This window comes from Crocuta crocuta, unplaced genomic scaffold (genome assembly GCF_008692635.1).
Source record: "Crocuta crocuta isolate KB4526 unplaced genomic scaffold, BGI_CrCroc_1.0 scaffold16, whole genome shotgun sequence".
NCBI classification, from domain to species: Eukaryota; Metazoa; Chordata; class Mammalia; order Carnivora; family Hyaenidae; genus Crocuta; species Crocuta crocuta.
In genome coordinates, this window is record NW_027531893.1 from 14,675,201 (window position 1) to 14,691,645 (window position 16,445).

Sequence of the window (16,445 nt, forward strand, 5' to 3'; positions counted from 1 at the left end):
TTGGGTTATTTACGCTTTATTCTACTGCCATTGACTAAAGGCTGTTTGGGATCATCATTCTGCCCTGCTCTGCACTTGACCCCAAAGAAAGCCCTCAGGCTGAGTGTTAGAGTCGCCTGTATTTGCGACAGGGTGTACTCGTCACCCCTGGGACAGGAGGTATCCAGCCAGCAGGCCGAAACACAGAGTGTAAGAGATCCTGGTGCCATTTACGGAGCATTTTGTAAAAAGTTCAGGAATAGTAGACAATGTGGGAACCCTCGAGTTTGGCAAAACTTGAAACATTAGGAACAAATTACGAACTACAGGTACCAGAGCAGAGAACTGTAAGTGGAGGCTCTAGAAGCCTCAGTCTTTCTTCTCCCAACTTATAAACTAAGACCATGATCTAAAATATCGTAGATTCCAGGCAAGTTTATTATGACTGCACCCCATATGGGGCTTCAGCTATTTTTTTTTAAAGGCAAGACAAAAATTCTTAAGCTAAATAAAGTCTCCCCCATCATCAAAGATTTGCTGTTCTATGAACTATTTGACGAGAGCCCTGGGTGGCTTTTGCTCTGCTGTGCTGCCCTGTAACGGTCTCGGTCCACACCAGGAGATAACGCGGTGCAGATGGACAGTGCCCTCGATGTAGAGTTCTGGACCTCCTCATCTGCCTCATCCCACACTTGAAGCCACTGCATGAGGGGCAGGAATGTGGCGTCCACTTCGTGTTTAATAATTTATTTGATGATTTTTACCCTAGTCTCTAAATGCTATAGCACTAAACCTTAAAAGCCTATCATTATTGTTCCGAAAGCCACATGCAGCAGTTGCTGGCCAAGATAAATAATACATTCAATTACTGAGCATGGGGAGGCTAAATATAAATTAAATGAAGCTTGTGGAAATGGGCCACTGCTGTTCACCATTGCCCCCCCTCCTTAAACACACTCCCTCTCAGCTGGTTAGAAAACAATCCTCTCCCCCCAGTCCATTTTCTGACCTTCCTTGATCCAGCTTCAGTCGTGTGTATGTTCGTTATTGGACAGTGGCTTTGCTAGGACTGGGTCCAGCCTGACGTTAAATTCCCATTGAACTCTCAACAGCTGCGTGGGATGCTGACAGAGGTTTTTTACAGAGGGGCCCGGTTCTGGTCCTTTGGATGTACTGGGGTAGCACACAGAGTGGAATGGGGGGGGGTGTTTTTCTCAAAGCCACCCATTGCCCCCGTAGTTAGGGGAAACACGGCTTGTGCTTCACACCTGGAGATGCCTATTTATCTTTGCTTTCAGCCACTTCATTAGATAAGTGTTTGCTCTTGTTTGTGAGGGGTTCTTTCTAGAAGATTATTACCAGGCCACAACAGGAACAAATTCTTTTACCCTTTATTTTTGTCTTAGTTCCTTTATCTTTACAGCTTCTGATCTGAGAAAGGAAGGTTGTTGTACAATGGAAGTCGCTTCCATTGGAGGTGGGAAGGGGAGAAGAAACTTTTGGCATTCCAGGCGGGGCAAAGGGCTTGAGCAAAGGCATGGGAGGTGCGAAAGCCCATGGTGTATTTGGCCAGCGGCAGGATGTCGGTATGAGTCCCTTACTGATGATGTCCCAATCCCGACTCTGCCACTCACCAGCTGGATGCCCTTGGACGAGCTGGCCTTTTTGTGCCTCAGTTTCCTCATCTGTCACATGGAGGTGACGGCTGCAGTACCTGTCTGTTGCAGATTAAATGAGAGAACGTACTTGGAGAACTTGGCTCGCCGGCACACAGTAGCTGCTCAGTAAATATGAACATCATAGAATTGTCTCTCAAAAGACAGAAGTATGCTGTGGAGTTCTCCATCCAATGCCAGCGCTGTGGCTGCAGGGTTCTGAAAGCAAACTTGTCCTAGGCAAAGCCTTGAGAAATCCATAGGAAGGCTGATCATTCTTTGAAGATTAACCTGCCGAATTATCCTGGGGCGGGAGGGGGAAAAAACGGATCTGCACTTCCTCCAAAGACAGAACAGTAGAGAAGACAAGCAAAACAGTTTTGTTCTTCTTATTAATAACAATGCTTTCCACTCCTACAGAATTATCTCCCCTTCCTTTTAAATTTTATTTATTTTTTGCATCTTCATCCTTCAGAGCTTAGCTCACAGGCCACTTCCTAGGGGAAACCATCCTTGACCTCTCCACCTCCAAACCAACCAAGAATGAGGTCAGGTTATTCTAGAAGATGTGTTATCCTGGCACTTTTCCCTCACTGGACTTACTGTTGGTGTTATTTAGCAAGTAAATAGGTAAATAATTGTCTGCTTTACTCCTCTGCAAGACTGTCCGCTCCACAAAATCTGACATGTCTTATTCGCCGTTGCATCCCTGCCTCCTGGCACGTTGCCGACCACATGGGTGCTCCAGAGATGCTGAATGAATGAGTGGCAGTCCCGTGATAATAATGGTTGGTGATTCTTCATAATATCAATACCTGTAAGATGGTACCAAGCCTTTCATAGTATGGACAAAACCACTAAGTAACCTAGCTCTTCAGAAGAGAGTCCCCTCAGAGCCTCCTAGTAGGTTTTACATATTTTCTTAGTTTTAGGTAAAAGAAAACAAGTTAGGCTCAAACATATGCTGAGCTGTATAGACCTGGTGAATGAAGCTGTTTGGCTGGTTTGATCCGTGAGGAATCTGAAAAAGGAGAGGAGAAGCTGGGCCTGCTAGGAGGAGGCTCCCTGGCCCCTGTGAACCATCACTGGTCTTGGAGGTGGCCTGGACAGCAGGGTGGAGGAGAGAAATCATTTTTTATCCTCCTCCTGGAGAGTGACAGGTGGCTTGTGATGGAGAAAAGTGTCCTCCATCCACTTACCAAGTCATTGGGGTTTATTCTTAAGGTCACATTTACTAGTTCCGTTGACAGGCCATCCTCTGAAGAATGTTTGATGTGGCTGTTTTCTCAGACCCTGAGGCCTCTCTGCTGATCTTGGACAGAGCAGGTTATTTTTGCCAGAACAATTCACGTGGGCAGATGGCGTGAAACTTGTCACCCATGTTCACATCCCAACATGCCTGGTCCATCCACCTCATGGAATATAAGGGCCTGGGATGGAGGGCAGCCCATAATGCAACACACAGAAAAGGAGCAGGGCAGGAGTCTCCCCGTGAGTTCACACAGCTCCTTATATTAGTAAATATCAACAATTTGCTTTCTCCTGCCTGCATTTCTTGGCCATTTTTTACATACATGCCACTGTGCCAGGCATTGTGCCGGACCAGGAATGCGCTTCAAGACTGTGTGCTGACAGGGGAGAGCGAATCTGTTTACAGTCAAACGAGGCAGCTCATGATAAATGTTCTGCAAGATGTTCATAAAACGTGCAATAGAATTTTAGGGGAAAGAAAGCTGACCCCTTGGCTTAGAAGAGCAAAAAAAAAAAAAAAAAAAAAAAAAAGCTGCTTAAAACAGGAGGCATTGAGGAACCTGGAGGGAAAGGAGGATCTTTATATGCTGACATGAGGCAGAGGGCATTCGAGGCTGAGACAGCAGCCAGGAGCAAAGGGCTACAGTCTGGGAACAGTACATGTGGAAGGGAGGAGTAGGAAATGAAGTCAGGAAGATAGTTTGGGGCCTGATGAGAACTGAAGCTTACTGCAAAGCAGTCTAGTCTTGTTCAGCATGTTGTATTTGCTCGGTGGTTTATGTTCATTTTACAGTTGAGGAAACTATGGTTCAGAAGTGTGACATGACTTGCTCAGGAGCATTGAGCTAATAATAAGTGGCTGATCTGACTTCAAGTGCTCTTCCCACCCCTGAGCTTCTCTGAAATTGGTTAGTTCCTCTAAACCCCAGTACAAAGTATTATTTCTAACCCTGGGTGCATGTGATTGCATGAGACCAGTTGTGACAGATTGAACATTAGATAAGCCTTAAGTAGAAAACAACCAGAATTGAAATGAGAGGTACTTAATCCTTCCTGCTCCAGGAAATCCAAACCTAAAATGAACAGAGACACCTTCACAGCCTCCTGCGAGCCACTGCAGAGATGGGAGGAAGGTGTGTTGACTGTGCATTACCCTAAAGACATGAGTCCGGTGACATGGATGGCACATTGGACTGAGAAGTCATTTCTGTGACCCCAGTGGACTTTTCACAATGTGTTGATATTCAGTGAATTGAAAAGGCATTCTGCATAAACCAGATGGCAAAATCAAGGTTAGATTAAGCTGTCAATGATAACAATTAAGCATTAATGAATAAATTGTATAATTGTTTCTAGACATTCATATTTCTTTACATCTTATTTTCTATACCTATTATCAAATTAGTGGCTCCTTCAATCCTCAAACTTAACCGCTGTAATAACAAATTCTACTTAATTCTAGCATTAAGTCTCTATAGATAACTCACCTTTGGATAATCACCTGGCCGTTTGGACTCTGAGGCTTTACCCAAAGACACCTGTGTCACTTGATGACAGTGCATCTTCATTGCAGACTAAAGTTCAGCCTGCTGAAACAAAAATTCCATAGAGTAAGTGGCTTCAGTGACCAGCATTTGTTGCTCAGGAAAGACTAAGACCAAGCTACCAGCAGACCCATTGTCTGGCGAGGACTTCTTGTCTCAGAGACTGCCATCTTCTCACTGTGTCCTCACATGTGGAAGAAGTGAGAGTTTTCTCTGGGGCCTCTCTTACAAGGGCACTAATCCCATTTGTGAGGGCTCCACTCCATGATCTCATCACCTCAGTGTCCCCACCTACTACCATCTTTGGGGATAGGATTCCAACATCCGAATTTGGGGGTAGGGTAGAAGGACATTAACATTTAGTCCAAAATACAAAGTTTGAGGTAGTACGCTGTGTCTCGACGTCTGTATAGTAGTTCCCATTCTATTGATGATGTAAGTCAAACCTACACTCATCGAGAGACGGGGAATGTTGAAGACTGGTAAAGATGTTAAGCACCAGCATTGATAGAACTTGAGAGAGTGTAACCAGGATCCAGTCCCGCTTTAATCAAGTATGTTCAAGGGACATGAGGGAGCCTTGACCCTCTTGTGATGTTTTGTCCCAAGCATTCGCAATGCCCCCTTTCCTAGAGAGCTGGACCAGGGGCTGCCCATCTTAGCTGTCCAGGAGGACCTGTGATTTCGAAGGTTTGTTTGGGAGTAGAGTGGCTTCATAAGCCTGGGAGGTGATGGCTCTGACAAGTAGGATAGGTTTCCATTAGCACTAATCTGTTTTTTAAAAAACCAAATGCCATCTCTAAAGGTGGGTCATCGCTTCTTGACTGTGTTGTGACTCATGTGCTGAGTCCTATTCTGTGTTGACAATACCAGGGACAAAAGCATGACCTGACTCTCAGAGGTCACAAGTGTGAGTTTATATTATCACGTATGGAGGGTGATGGGGGTACTGACTTGTTTCCCAACTGAATGATAGACAGCCTGTACATTATTTTAAATCTTAATGATTTTTACCAAAAAAAAAAAATGTATTTCATGCTCATTTGAAAAAATTCCCACAAATAAAGAAATGTAGAACTTAACAAATGTAAAAGGCCTCAAAATAAAAGTCATCAGTCATCTGCTCTGTTTCCTCCCTTCCAAAAAACAGCCATTGTTAACGGCTAGTTAAGAGAACAGTAGTTCTCTTAATTTTTTTCTTCTATAGATCCATTTAGAAATATTCATTCGTTCTCAAGCTCTGCCTCTCTTCAGTTCTCCTTCCCTCCACATCTATCTGTATTGTTATATATGCATGCTGTCCCCACCACCCTTAGGAATGGGATTGTGTCTTCTGCAATGTTTTTCTTTTTTTAATGTTATTTTTGAGAGGGTGAGAGAGAGAGAGAGAGAGAGAGAGAGAGAATGGGACCCGAAAGAGAGCGTGAGCAGGGGAGGGTCAGAGAGAGAGGGAGACACAGAATCCAAAGCAGGCTCCAGGCTCTGAGCTGTCAGCACAGAGCCTGACGCAGGGCTCAAACCCACGAACCACGAGATCGTGACCCGAGCTGAAGTGGGACACGTAACCAAGTGAGCCACCCAAGCACCCCTCTGCGATGTTTTTCAATTTGCTTTTTTCACTTAGCAGTAAATCTTGGCCTTTCTCCCCATGCCCCTTCCCACCTAACCCCTGTCAGTACATAAAGATCCACCCCATTCTTTGTACGACTGTCCAGTGTTCTATTTCATTTCCTTTTCTGGTTGGAAGTGCTATAAATTATTTCCCCAGGCCTCCATCCATTTTTTTCCTAAACTCCTATTGAAAAATATTTGGACTCTTTCCCATTTTTTTGCTTTTGCCAACAATGAGCAATTGGCGTCTTAATTCTGAGCATTTTGAAGCTTTCCACTAGTCGTCCAGTTGATGGATATCTTAGTCTCTGGGAATGCGGAACCCTATCTGTCATTCAGACAGAGTCCTGGGCAGAGCCTTGGTGCACAAAACAGATCGCAATGGGCTCTTCAGGGGAGCATGCCTGTGGGAGGCCACTAGCTCCTGAGTTGTCTCAGAGGAGCCAGAAAAGGCTTCACAGCCCAGGGGTGAGATCTTCTAAAGCCTCCAGAAGGATCGTTGCAAGTGGAGCTGTCTAGAGAGCTTGAACCCTGAATTATGCCTCACTTCACGAAGCAACTAATCAGAGAAGAGCCTTCCTGGTGCATTGCTGTGGGGAGCAGGCCAGTACCCTGGGCCTCTGGAAGGTGTGCGCCACCCCTAGTGCCCTGCTTGATGCACACGAGGAGGGTGGGTGTCCCTTGGAGCAGCTGGAGACCCCGGCAGTGGGTAGGCGCCCACCTCTGATTAAGAAGGTGTCTTTAAACACCCCCTTTGATCGATCACCTGCCTTGTCTACCTTATTACCTCACTTGCTCTTTTGCCCATTTCTATGATTGAAAATTTTAAAACCTTACATTGCCTTTTTATGTATGCTAAGGAAAAATTATTTTTAGAAATGTAAATTAAAACCCCACGTAATAACTTAGCAGTAAGTGAAAGATCCCAGTTTCTTTCACCCTGAGCCCCAATCCTGTATCACAGTTAATACTTTGGCATTTTATTGCCCTACTTTTTTTATACATCTACATAAGTATATACGCGTTTCTCTTACAAAGGTTAGGACCCTGCTGTACACAGGTATGTAACGGTTTGTGCTTAATATATCATAGAGATCTATATAGATATACCTTCTTCTCTTTATTAGCTGTATCATTTCCAGGATATGACAATGCAAGTTTTTTTGTTTTTGATTTTTTTTTTTAACACTTTATTTTCGAGAGAGAGAGACAGAGACAGAGAATGGGCAAGTGAGGGACACACAGAGAGAGGGAGACACAGAATCTGAAGCAGACAGGCTCCAGGCTCTGAGTTGTCAGCACATAGCCCGACACGGGGCTCGAGTTCGTGAGCCACAAGATCATGACCTTAGCTAAAGTTGGATGATTAACCGACTGAGCCACCCAGGAGCCTCCCCCCACCCCAGTCTTTATCATGGATACTGTGGTTCAATACATCTAAGGCAGGACCTGGGAATTCATATATAGTTTTTAAATAACGGCTGAGTGAGATCTGATAGGTTCATGTATCATAAAATCCATCCTTCTACTAAGTGTACAATTCAGTGGTTTTTAGGGCATTCACAGAGTTGTGCGACCATCATCACTAATTCCAGCACATTTTCATCACCCTGAAAGGAAACCCTGGACCCACTGAGTAGTCACTCCCTGCTGCCCCTCCTCCAAGCTCCAGGCAGCTGCCAGGCTACTTTTTGTTGCTATGGATTTGCTTATTCTTATTATTTTATATAAATGCAGTCTTACAATACAGGTCTCTTAGGATTGATTCCCTTCATTTAGCGTAATGATTTCAAGGTTTGGCCGCATTGCAGCCTGTGTGTAACATGTGTGTGCAGCATCCATGTGCACTTACAGCTAGGGGAACTCTCAGGTCCTGGAGTCTCTTTGCCGTGATGCGTTCCCATCGGCCATAGTGGGCCTAGGAACCTGTATTTTTATTCTATTATTATTTTTTTATTTCTAGGAGAGAGAGAGAGACAGTGTGAGCAGGGGAGAGTCAGAGAGAGAGGGAGTCACAGACTCTGAAACAGGCTCCAGGCTCTGAGCTGGCAGTCAGCACAGAGCCCGACGCAGGGCTCGAACCCACGAACCGCGAGGTCATGACCTAAGCAAAAGTCGGACACTTAACCGACTAAGCCACCCAGGCGCCCCATGTTTGGTTTTTTGTTTTTTTTTTTTCTAGGGGGGAGAAAGAGAGAGAGAGAGAGACAGCATGAGCAGGGGAAGGTCGGAGAGAGAGGGAGTCACAGACTCTGAAACAGGCTCCAGGCTCTGAGCTGACAGTCAGCACAGAGCCCGACGCGGGGCTCGAACCCACGAGCCGTGAGATCATGACCTAAGCGAAAGTCGGACGCTTAACCGACTAAGCCACCCAGGCGCCCCATGTTTTTGTTTTTGTTTTTTTTATTTCTAGGAACCTGTATTTTTAGCAAGGCTTCTGATGATTCTCACAAAGCAATTTTGGAAAACTGGCTTTGAGAGCAGTGCAGCCCCTTGTACTGAGAGCAGGCACGGTGGCAGTGCTTGCCCTCCCCCCCAGGACCCGGCAGTGCTGAATGCCGCTCTGCAGAGGATGGGCACCCCACAAAGAAGGATCTCTAACAGAATGGACGTGGGTGGGGCCAGCCAAGCCTGAGTGGGGGTATTGGTCTTTATTTTCAATTTTTTTTTTTTAAGTGGGATGTGGAAAAGAAGCCTGTAAAACCTCAGAAGATTCTGGTGGAAAAAGATACAGCATAGGGAAGCTGGTACATATTCTTGTATTTCCTCCTCCCATCCCCCCTCACCCCCAAGCCCCNTCGGGGCCACTTGGTAACAAGCACATAAATAGAATAAATAAATGGTCTTTCAGGTTGTTGTGAGCAGAATTTTCATTTCCACTGAGAGAGGCTCTTCACCTTGGTCATTATGGACTTCATGTTTCCACCAGAAAGCAATTTGTGTAGAGCCCGGGGGACAGAGAGCTTTTCCCGCAGGAGAGGACCGCCAGAGCCGGCGTCAGGCCTGCCTGTGCTCAGGGTGGAACGTCAGCGGTGGATTCCGCTCTGCTTCTTGTGCAGTGTGGTTACGGATGAGTGACATAAAATGTATCCTTGTAAGCATTTTTCAGGGTACAATTCAGTGGTTTTAGGTACATTCACAATGTCGCGCAACCCTCACCACTCTCCATTTCCAGAACCCGACTCCAAACCCAATGCAACCTGTGCCCTTTACGCAATAATTATTCCCCTCTCTCCATTCTACTTTCTCCATGCAGTTGACCTCTCTGCCTCCTAAAGGTGAAATTCTACACCATGTAGACCTTTTGTCAGACCTGTTTTTTTGTTTATTTATTTTTGTCAGACCTGTTTCACTTGGCAGCATGTTTTCTGGGTGCATCCATGTTGTAGCATGTTTAAGGATCTCCTTCCTTTTTAAGGCTGAGTAATAGTTCCATTGTGTGTATGTTCCACATTTGGCCTGTCCATTCACCTGTTGATGGACATTAGGGTTGCTTCTACCTTTGCGCTAATGTGAACATTCACGTACAGGTATCTGTTTGAGTCCCTGCTTTTATTTCTTTTGAAGGTGAACCTAGAAGTGGGATTGCAGGGTCAGAGTGTAATTCTGTTTCACTTCTTGAAGGACCACCGAAGAGTTTCCCACGGCAGCTGCACTATTTACCTTCCCGCCAGCAGTTTCTCTACATCTTTGCCAGTGCTTGTTGTTTACTGGTTTTTTTTTTCTGCTTTTTTTTTTTTTTTATGGTTCCCGTCCTGAAGTTCTCTCCCAGTGATGGAATCTCTGGGGGATTGCATTGATTTGCGTTTTCCCAGTGATTATCGATGTTGAACATCTTTTCAGGTGCTTGTTGACCATTTGTGTATTTGGAGAAATGTCTGTTCAGGTCCTTTGCCCATTGTTAATCGGGTAACTTGTTTTGCTGTTACTGGAGAATTTCTTTTTATATTCTAGGTATCAACCCTTATCAGATCTATGATTTGTAGGTTTGTATTTTTTTTTAAAGACATGAATTTGGGGCGCCTGAATCAGGCTCCAGGCTGACCGCACAGAACCTGCTTGGGATTTTCTCTCGCCTCTCTGCTTCTCCCCTGCTTGCACTTGCACGCGCGTGTATGTGTATCTCTCTCTCTCCCCCTGCCCATTCAAAATAAATAAACTTAAAAAAATTTTTTTAAATAATGCAAAAGTGATTGTACTGTTCAGTGCAGGTGATGGCCTTTAAGCTCTGCTCAGCTTGGTCTTTTGCCATCCCTGGGCTACTCTGACTTGGCCACCCCCTTTTCGAGCTTATTTCCTCATGTGGGCCTGGAAATCATTGTGCCTCCCCCATAGGACTGCTGAGGACTGAAAATACAGACTGCACAAGACAGGGGTTCCCGTGAATAATGTCATTTCCTACTATCTGTAGGCCAAGATAGAAGTCCCTATCAAGTGTCTTTTCCCAGAGCCCCTATATTTAATCTCTTTCTATAAAAAATTGACANACTAGTGTAATCAGGTCAGTCTCATTACCCCACTGATGTTGTCAACTCTCACCCCCTTTTATCCTGTGGTTCTGGGTCACCGTTGGTGCTTAGTACATTTTCTAAGGTGGACGTAAGGGTGAGTTCAGTGTGGGAGAGACAGCGGGGGGACGGAGTTTCCCGGACCAGTGGTAACTTTATAGAGAAAACTTTGAGAGAATGGTCTTTCCTTAACGTGTTTGTTTTTTGTTTTTTGTTTTTTTGGGGGGGGGTGTTGCTTTGAAGAAGGAAGGAAGAGAAGACCAAAAAAAAACCCCACATCCAGCTGCAGACGCGTACTCTTCTCATTAAGTGCAGGCCTTTGTTCCCAGGGGGCAGGAGATCGTTGTTGGGTTTGCCCCTCCGGGGTGCTGGGTGGGGCCCCCGCCTTGGTTCGGGGTGCCGTGGGCCAGTGCAGCGTCCTCTCCGCATCGCTGGAAGTCGTTTCGGACTGGAAGTATATTTATTTGGACCATGCAAACAATTGATCTTGTTGAGTAGTTTAAAATTTCACTTGTAAGGTCAGTGTTTTGTCGGTTTCGACCTTGAGGCTTTTCTCTTGGCAGATACTTAGGCAGTTCTGTCAAGAACTCTCTCCCTCTCCGCCCCCACCTCCAGGCCTTTCTTCTCTTCCCATCCTTCCTTCCTGTCTCTCTCCTCCTGTTGCTGCCTCCCTCCCATCACCTCTTTCCATCCCTCTCTTCCTCTCTGCTCCCCTTCCCTTGCTTTGTCTCACCCTTTGAAGTCGTCTTGTTTTACAAGACTACTTCGTATTTTTAAAAATATCTTGGGGCATCTGGGTGGCTCAGTCAAGTGCCTGACTCTTGGTTTCGGCCCCTGGTTCGTGGGTTCAAGCCCCCGAGTTGGGCTCTGTGCTGACCAGGATTTTCTCTCTGCCCTTCCCCTGTGCACTTTGTCTCTCAAAATAAATAAATTAACTTAAAAAAAATATATATCTTTATTTCCCAAGTGATTCTCAGAACTATTTACGTAGTCAGAAGTCTCAGAAGCTATGTGTGTGTGTGCACGTGTGGATTCCTTCAGATATTTGTTATTTCTTTTTTTCTTTCTTTTTTTTCTTCCCTGAGAGAGAGAGAGAGTGTGAGCAGAGGAGGGTCAGAGAGGGAGGGAGACACAGAATGCGAAGCAGCCTCCATGCTCTGAGCTAGCTGTCAGCACAGAGCCCGATGCGGGGCCTTGAACCTACGAACTGTGAGATCATGACCTGAGCCGAAGTCATACACCCCCAGGTGTTTGTTATTTCTTTAACAAATATGAGGTGTGCTAGAGTAGACTCAGACCAGACCAGAGTTTGCGCCCTGCTCCACGTGCTGTGCTGGCATCTCGAGCGCACCCAGGACACTGTTGAAGGAGCAGGCACTTGGCCTTCCTCACGAGGTGAACAGGAGGGTTCAGTGAACCAGTCTGGGTTGAGCTGCCTTCCCCGGCAACTGCGATTCCTTGGCTTTCTGTAAAAACTGGCCACTTGTTTATTTCACTTAATTATCAAAGCCAGCTTGACGGAGGTTCTTTGAGCTGAATTGCTCAGTGAAGGAAGGAGGGAGGGGGCGGAGATGGGAGGCCCCGGCAGTACCCTGTCCACAGAATGTCCTACAAGCCGGTTAAGGTTGCAGAAGCCCTCTGGTCGGACCTGCCCACCGTATCTGGCCCTCAGGATGGCCTGGCTTCCACGTAACTCTCAGGACGGGCCTGCCAGCCGGGTGAAGAAAAAAACAGACCCTGGATTTTTCAGAGTTCTGTCTCTTACACAGACTTTTCTTCTGTCTCACAGCTGATGCCTTCTTCAAAGCCGCTATAAGCCTCATTCCGGAAGTTCCAAAGATGATTAATATCGATGGAAAGATGCGACCGTCGGAATCATTCCTTCTGGAATTCCTCTGCAATTTCTTTTCTACTTTATTAATAGTTCCGGTACGTTTCGCCAGAAGAGCCATAGGTGTGTCCTTCTTTGATCAGCTTCATGTACATTCTTAGCCCTAAAATTGCAGGCACATTCTATTTGTGTCTGTGTGCTGCTTTTCTAGTCAGAAGTTTATGTTGTTCGATGTTTTTTTTTTTTTGAACTCTTATTTATTAAGTAATCTCTTCCCTGTGTCATCTTACGACCCTGAGACCAAGAGTCACATGTTCTACCAGCCGGGCGCCCCTAATACTGAATGTCTTTTCTGTTCATTTTGTGTCCTGGGTATATTAGTTGCGGTTCGGTACATAGTTGAGCGGGTGCCACTTAGGGGTTAAGGGCTCAGGCCTCGGACCAAGATGCCTGGGGTGGAATCCTCCCTTTCCCTCCTTTGGGCACTGCAGGCTTGGGCAATTATGTAACACGTCTGGGCTGCAATTTCCTTATCTGTAAAATGGGAGTAATAATAGCGCTGCATTTCTGGGTCGTTGCGAGGATTAAGTGGTGGGTACACGCACGTGGTTAAAACAGTCCAGTCGTGTCAAAGGTGACGGTGATGTTTGGATGGCAAGTATTAGAAACCAAAATGAGATAGCAAAGATCAAAGAAGACGTTGTTGGAAGGATGCTGGGGTTTCTTCTGGAACATTCTGATGAGCAGTCAGACCTGGGCTGGCTGGTCTCTCCAGACCCAGCACCGGGCCCCTCACCCTAGCAGGGTTCTTACCCCGCGGTCTGCCTGCTCCGAGGGTCTGGCAGGGCAGCCATGAATTTAGATGAGAAAGAAAAATCTTAATTTTTACAAATCTCTGTGAAACTGAAATTGGCCCTTTGCTCCCTTGTGAGGTTTTTTTTCCCCCCTCGTGAATTATATAGGCAATGAACCATGGTAGTAGGTAGTCACAGGGCTAGCTAGGACTTTGTCCCTAAAGAAATCAGCCATCTGTTCGTATCACATTTAAGGTATGACAGATATTTCAGAAGACTTGTTAATTAAACATACTCACCAAGATGTAATAGAATATGGTCTAATAAATACATTGAAAAAATATTTTGACAAGTATATTTTAGCATAATTGCTAATTAAACATACTCCTCAAGAAGTAATAGAATACGGTGTATAACAAATACATTGAAAAGTTTTGATGAGTATATTTTATATTTTGTGTTCTCGTGTATTTTATTTTCTGCTTTTTTTGTTGTTTTTATATAATTTATCTTCTGTATTAAATATCCTATTCTGAGGAGCCCATAGCCTTCACCAGGCTGTGACAGGGTCCAGGCACAAAACAAGGTTGAGCCAAATGTGTGTAGGAATCTGGGATCCATGCTAAAATACAGATTTTGGGACTCCCTCCCAGAGAGGCTCACTCAGTAGGTTAGGATGAGGCCCTGAATCGGCATTTTTGAAAGCTGCCTGAGTAATTCAGGTGTGGATGGAGAAACTTGGAGAAACAGCCCTCTGCACTCAGGCCAGGAAGTAACTGTCTCTCATGAGTACAGGGTTCCTTTTTGGAGTGACGAAAATGTTCTAAAACTGATTGTGGCAATGCTTGCACAGCTCTGGGAGTATCCTAACCACTGAAATGTGCATGGGGAATGGCTGAATTGTCAGGCACGTGAATTCTGTCTCGGCGGAGCTGAGGAGACAGAGTGACTCAGCTTCCTATTGTCCTGGTTGAGACCCCAGGTTCTGGGGAGAGGAGATGGCGTGGTTAGGGGGCAGAGCTCAGCGCCTGACCTCAGTGTTTTCAGATAACTTTGTATAATCAGTTTATCTGTTTTTTGGATAGTCTAGTTGTCAAGTGAGGGGACCAAAAAAAAAACAAAAACAAAAACAAAAAAAACAGCTTTTCTAAGGAGTAATCTAAGCTGATCAGTGTCATTGTTTGCTGGCTAGTTGAGATGCATTTTTCTTCTGCACATGGGGTTTTCTTCACATTAAAAATCATCAGAGACTTGACGAAAGCCTTGTGCTTGGAGTCAGAAACTTGAGTGCGGTCCGACCCAGTGACTCAGCAGCCTTATGGCAGTGGGAAAGTTTTGTAACTCTTCAGAGCTTCAATTGTCACCTTTCTAAAATGTCACCCAAACGCTTACCTGGTGGGGCTGCTATGAGGTTGAATGCAATGGTTGATCTGAAAGTACTTTGTGATCCAGAAGCTCTGTCCCTGGGGCTGCACGCTAATGCCCAGTGGGTGGAATCCAGCCTGGAGACATGGTTTTTGGCCACACAATGATGGAAAACATTTGGTATGAATTACCCACGTTTAAAAATTGGTAGATCACAGAAAAACCCAGATTTTTAGTTCCTCTTGAAAAATCAGATCCTGCCATGTGGGGCCCACATTGTCTGACCTGGGGCAGCTGGCCCATGCTGTGGAGGGAGGCGAAAGCATGTACACTCTCTCCAATTCCCATGGGCACCTCTGGACCCATTTCTGTCACCTACCTGGCCTGTCGGCATTCACCAGAATGTCCCCCTGGCCTCAGCGGATTTTCTCATCCCTGGTATAGGTGTGCGTGCTTCTGCTGGGGTTGAGTAAAGACCTTGAGACAAAGAGTAGCCAATGTGACTGCCTGCCCAGCGTCCTATGCTGTGCTGAAGACCTTCGTCAGCATTCAGTCTCTGGGACTCCTCCCCCAAGCCCCGCAGGGTGGGAGTCACTGTGCCTTTTCTACTTAAGGTGCCCTCACTGGGGAGCCCGTGTGGCCTGACCTTGCACAGCTAGTGAACTGCAGAGCTAGGATTTGAACCCAGGTCTGTGATGCTCTGGGGTCTGTTCAGCACCATCTGAGCCTGCAACATTTACAGGGCACTCTTTCGGCTCAAGACTGAGCCTTAGCAACCCTCCATCCCTCCTATGTGATACAGCATTCATAACAAATGCGAAAGATGTTCAGCCTGAATAGCCGAGGGTGAGTGTGCCATGGGCTCAGTGGCCACAGGATGGGCCACACATGAGGCATGTCTGTTATGAGGAGGTTTAGTATGAAAGCAGCTCCCGTGTCCCACTTTTACCTGGTTCAGATGATATCCTTTCATGTCACAGCTTTTATTTAATTTTTGAAATTTAGTTTTATTTAAATGTAAGAGCATTTAACAAGAGATCTACCTTCTTAACATTTTTAAGTGTGTGATACAGTACTGTTAACTGCAGGCACAGGGTTGTACAGCAGATTTCTACAGCTTACTCGTTCTTGCTTAATTGAAACTTTAAGCCCATTTTTTAAAAAAATGTTTGAGAGCAAGAGACAGCACGAGCAGGAGAGGGGCAGAGACCGTGAATCCCAAGCAGGCTCCCTGCTCTCGGCACAGAGCCTGATGCAGGGCTCGACCCCATGAAGCGCAAGATCATGACCCGAGCCAAAATCAAGAGTTGGACGCTTACCTGACTGAGCCACCCGGGTGCCTCGTAAGCCCACTGATGAATAAGTCTCCATTTCCTCCTCCTAGGCCCTTGCAACCGCCGTCCACTCTTTGATGCTGTGAACAAAACTGTTTCAGATACATTATGTGAGTGGAATCATGAGTATTTCTCTTGGCTTATTTCACTTATTGGCTTCCAAGGTTCATCCATGTTGTCCTACTTGGCAGAATTTCCTTTTTTTAAGGCTGAATATGAATCTGTTGTGTATGTATATCACATTTTCCTCACCCATCCATCCACTAGTGGGCATTTAGGTTATTCCCACTCTTGGCTACTGTGAATAGTGCCACAGTGAACATTAGAATAGTGACATCTCTGAGATCCTGATTTCAACTCTTTGGACAGATACCCAGAGGTGGGATTGCTGGATCATATGGTAGTTATTTTTTTTCCCCCTTTTGAGAGAAAGAGAGAGCATGAGCAGGAAAGAGGGGCAAGGGAGAGGGAGAGAAAGAAATCTTAAACAGGCTTCACATCCAGTGTGGAGCCCAATGTAGGGCTTCATCTCCCAATTGTGAGATCATGACTTGAGACAAAATCAAGAGTCAG

General features: G+C 45.7%; 1 protein-coding gene across 5 annotated transcripts in view; it reads left to right on the top strand.

The window, feature by feature from the left end:
- The window catches only part of VPS35L (VPS35 endosomal protein sorting factor like), a 118,752-nt gene that overhangs the window by 84,422 nt on the left and 17,885 nt on the right, over positions 1 to 16,445 (top strand). For all 5 annotated transcript variants that reach the window (XM_077773226.1, XM_077773228.1, XM_077773230.1 and 2 more), the window contains one exon: positions 12,338 to 12,477. In XM_077773226.1, the coding sequence (XP_077629352.1) occupies positions 12,338 to 12,477 (140 nt within the window). The remainder of the gene's footprint in view (positions 1 to 12,337; positions 12,478 to 16,445) is intronic.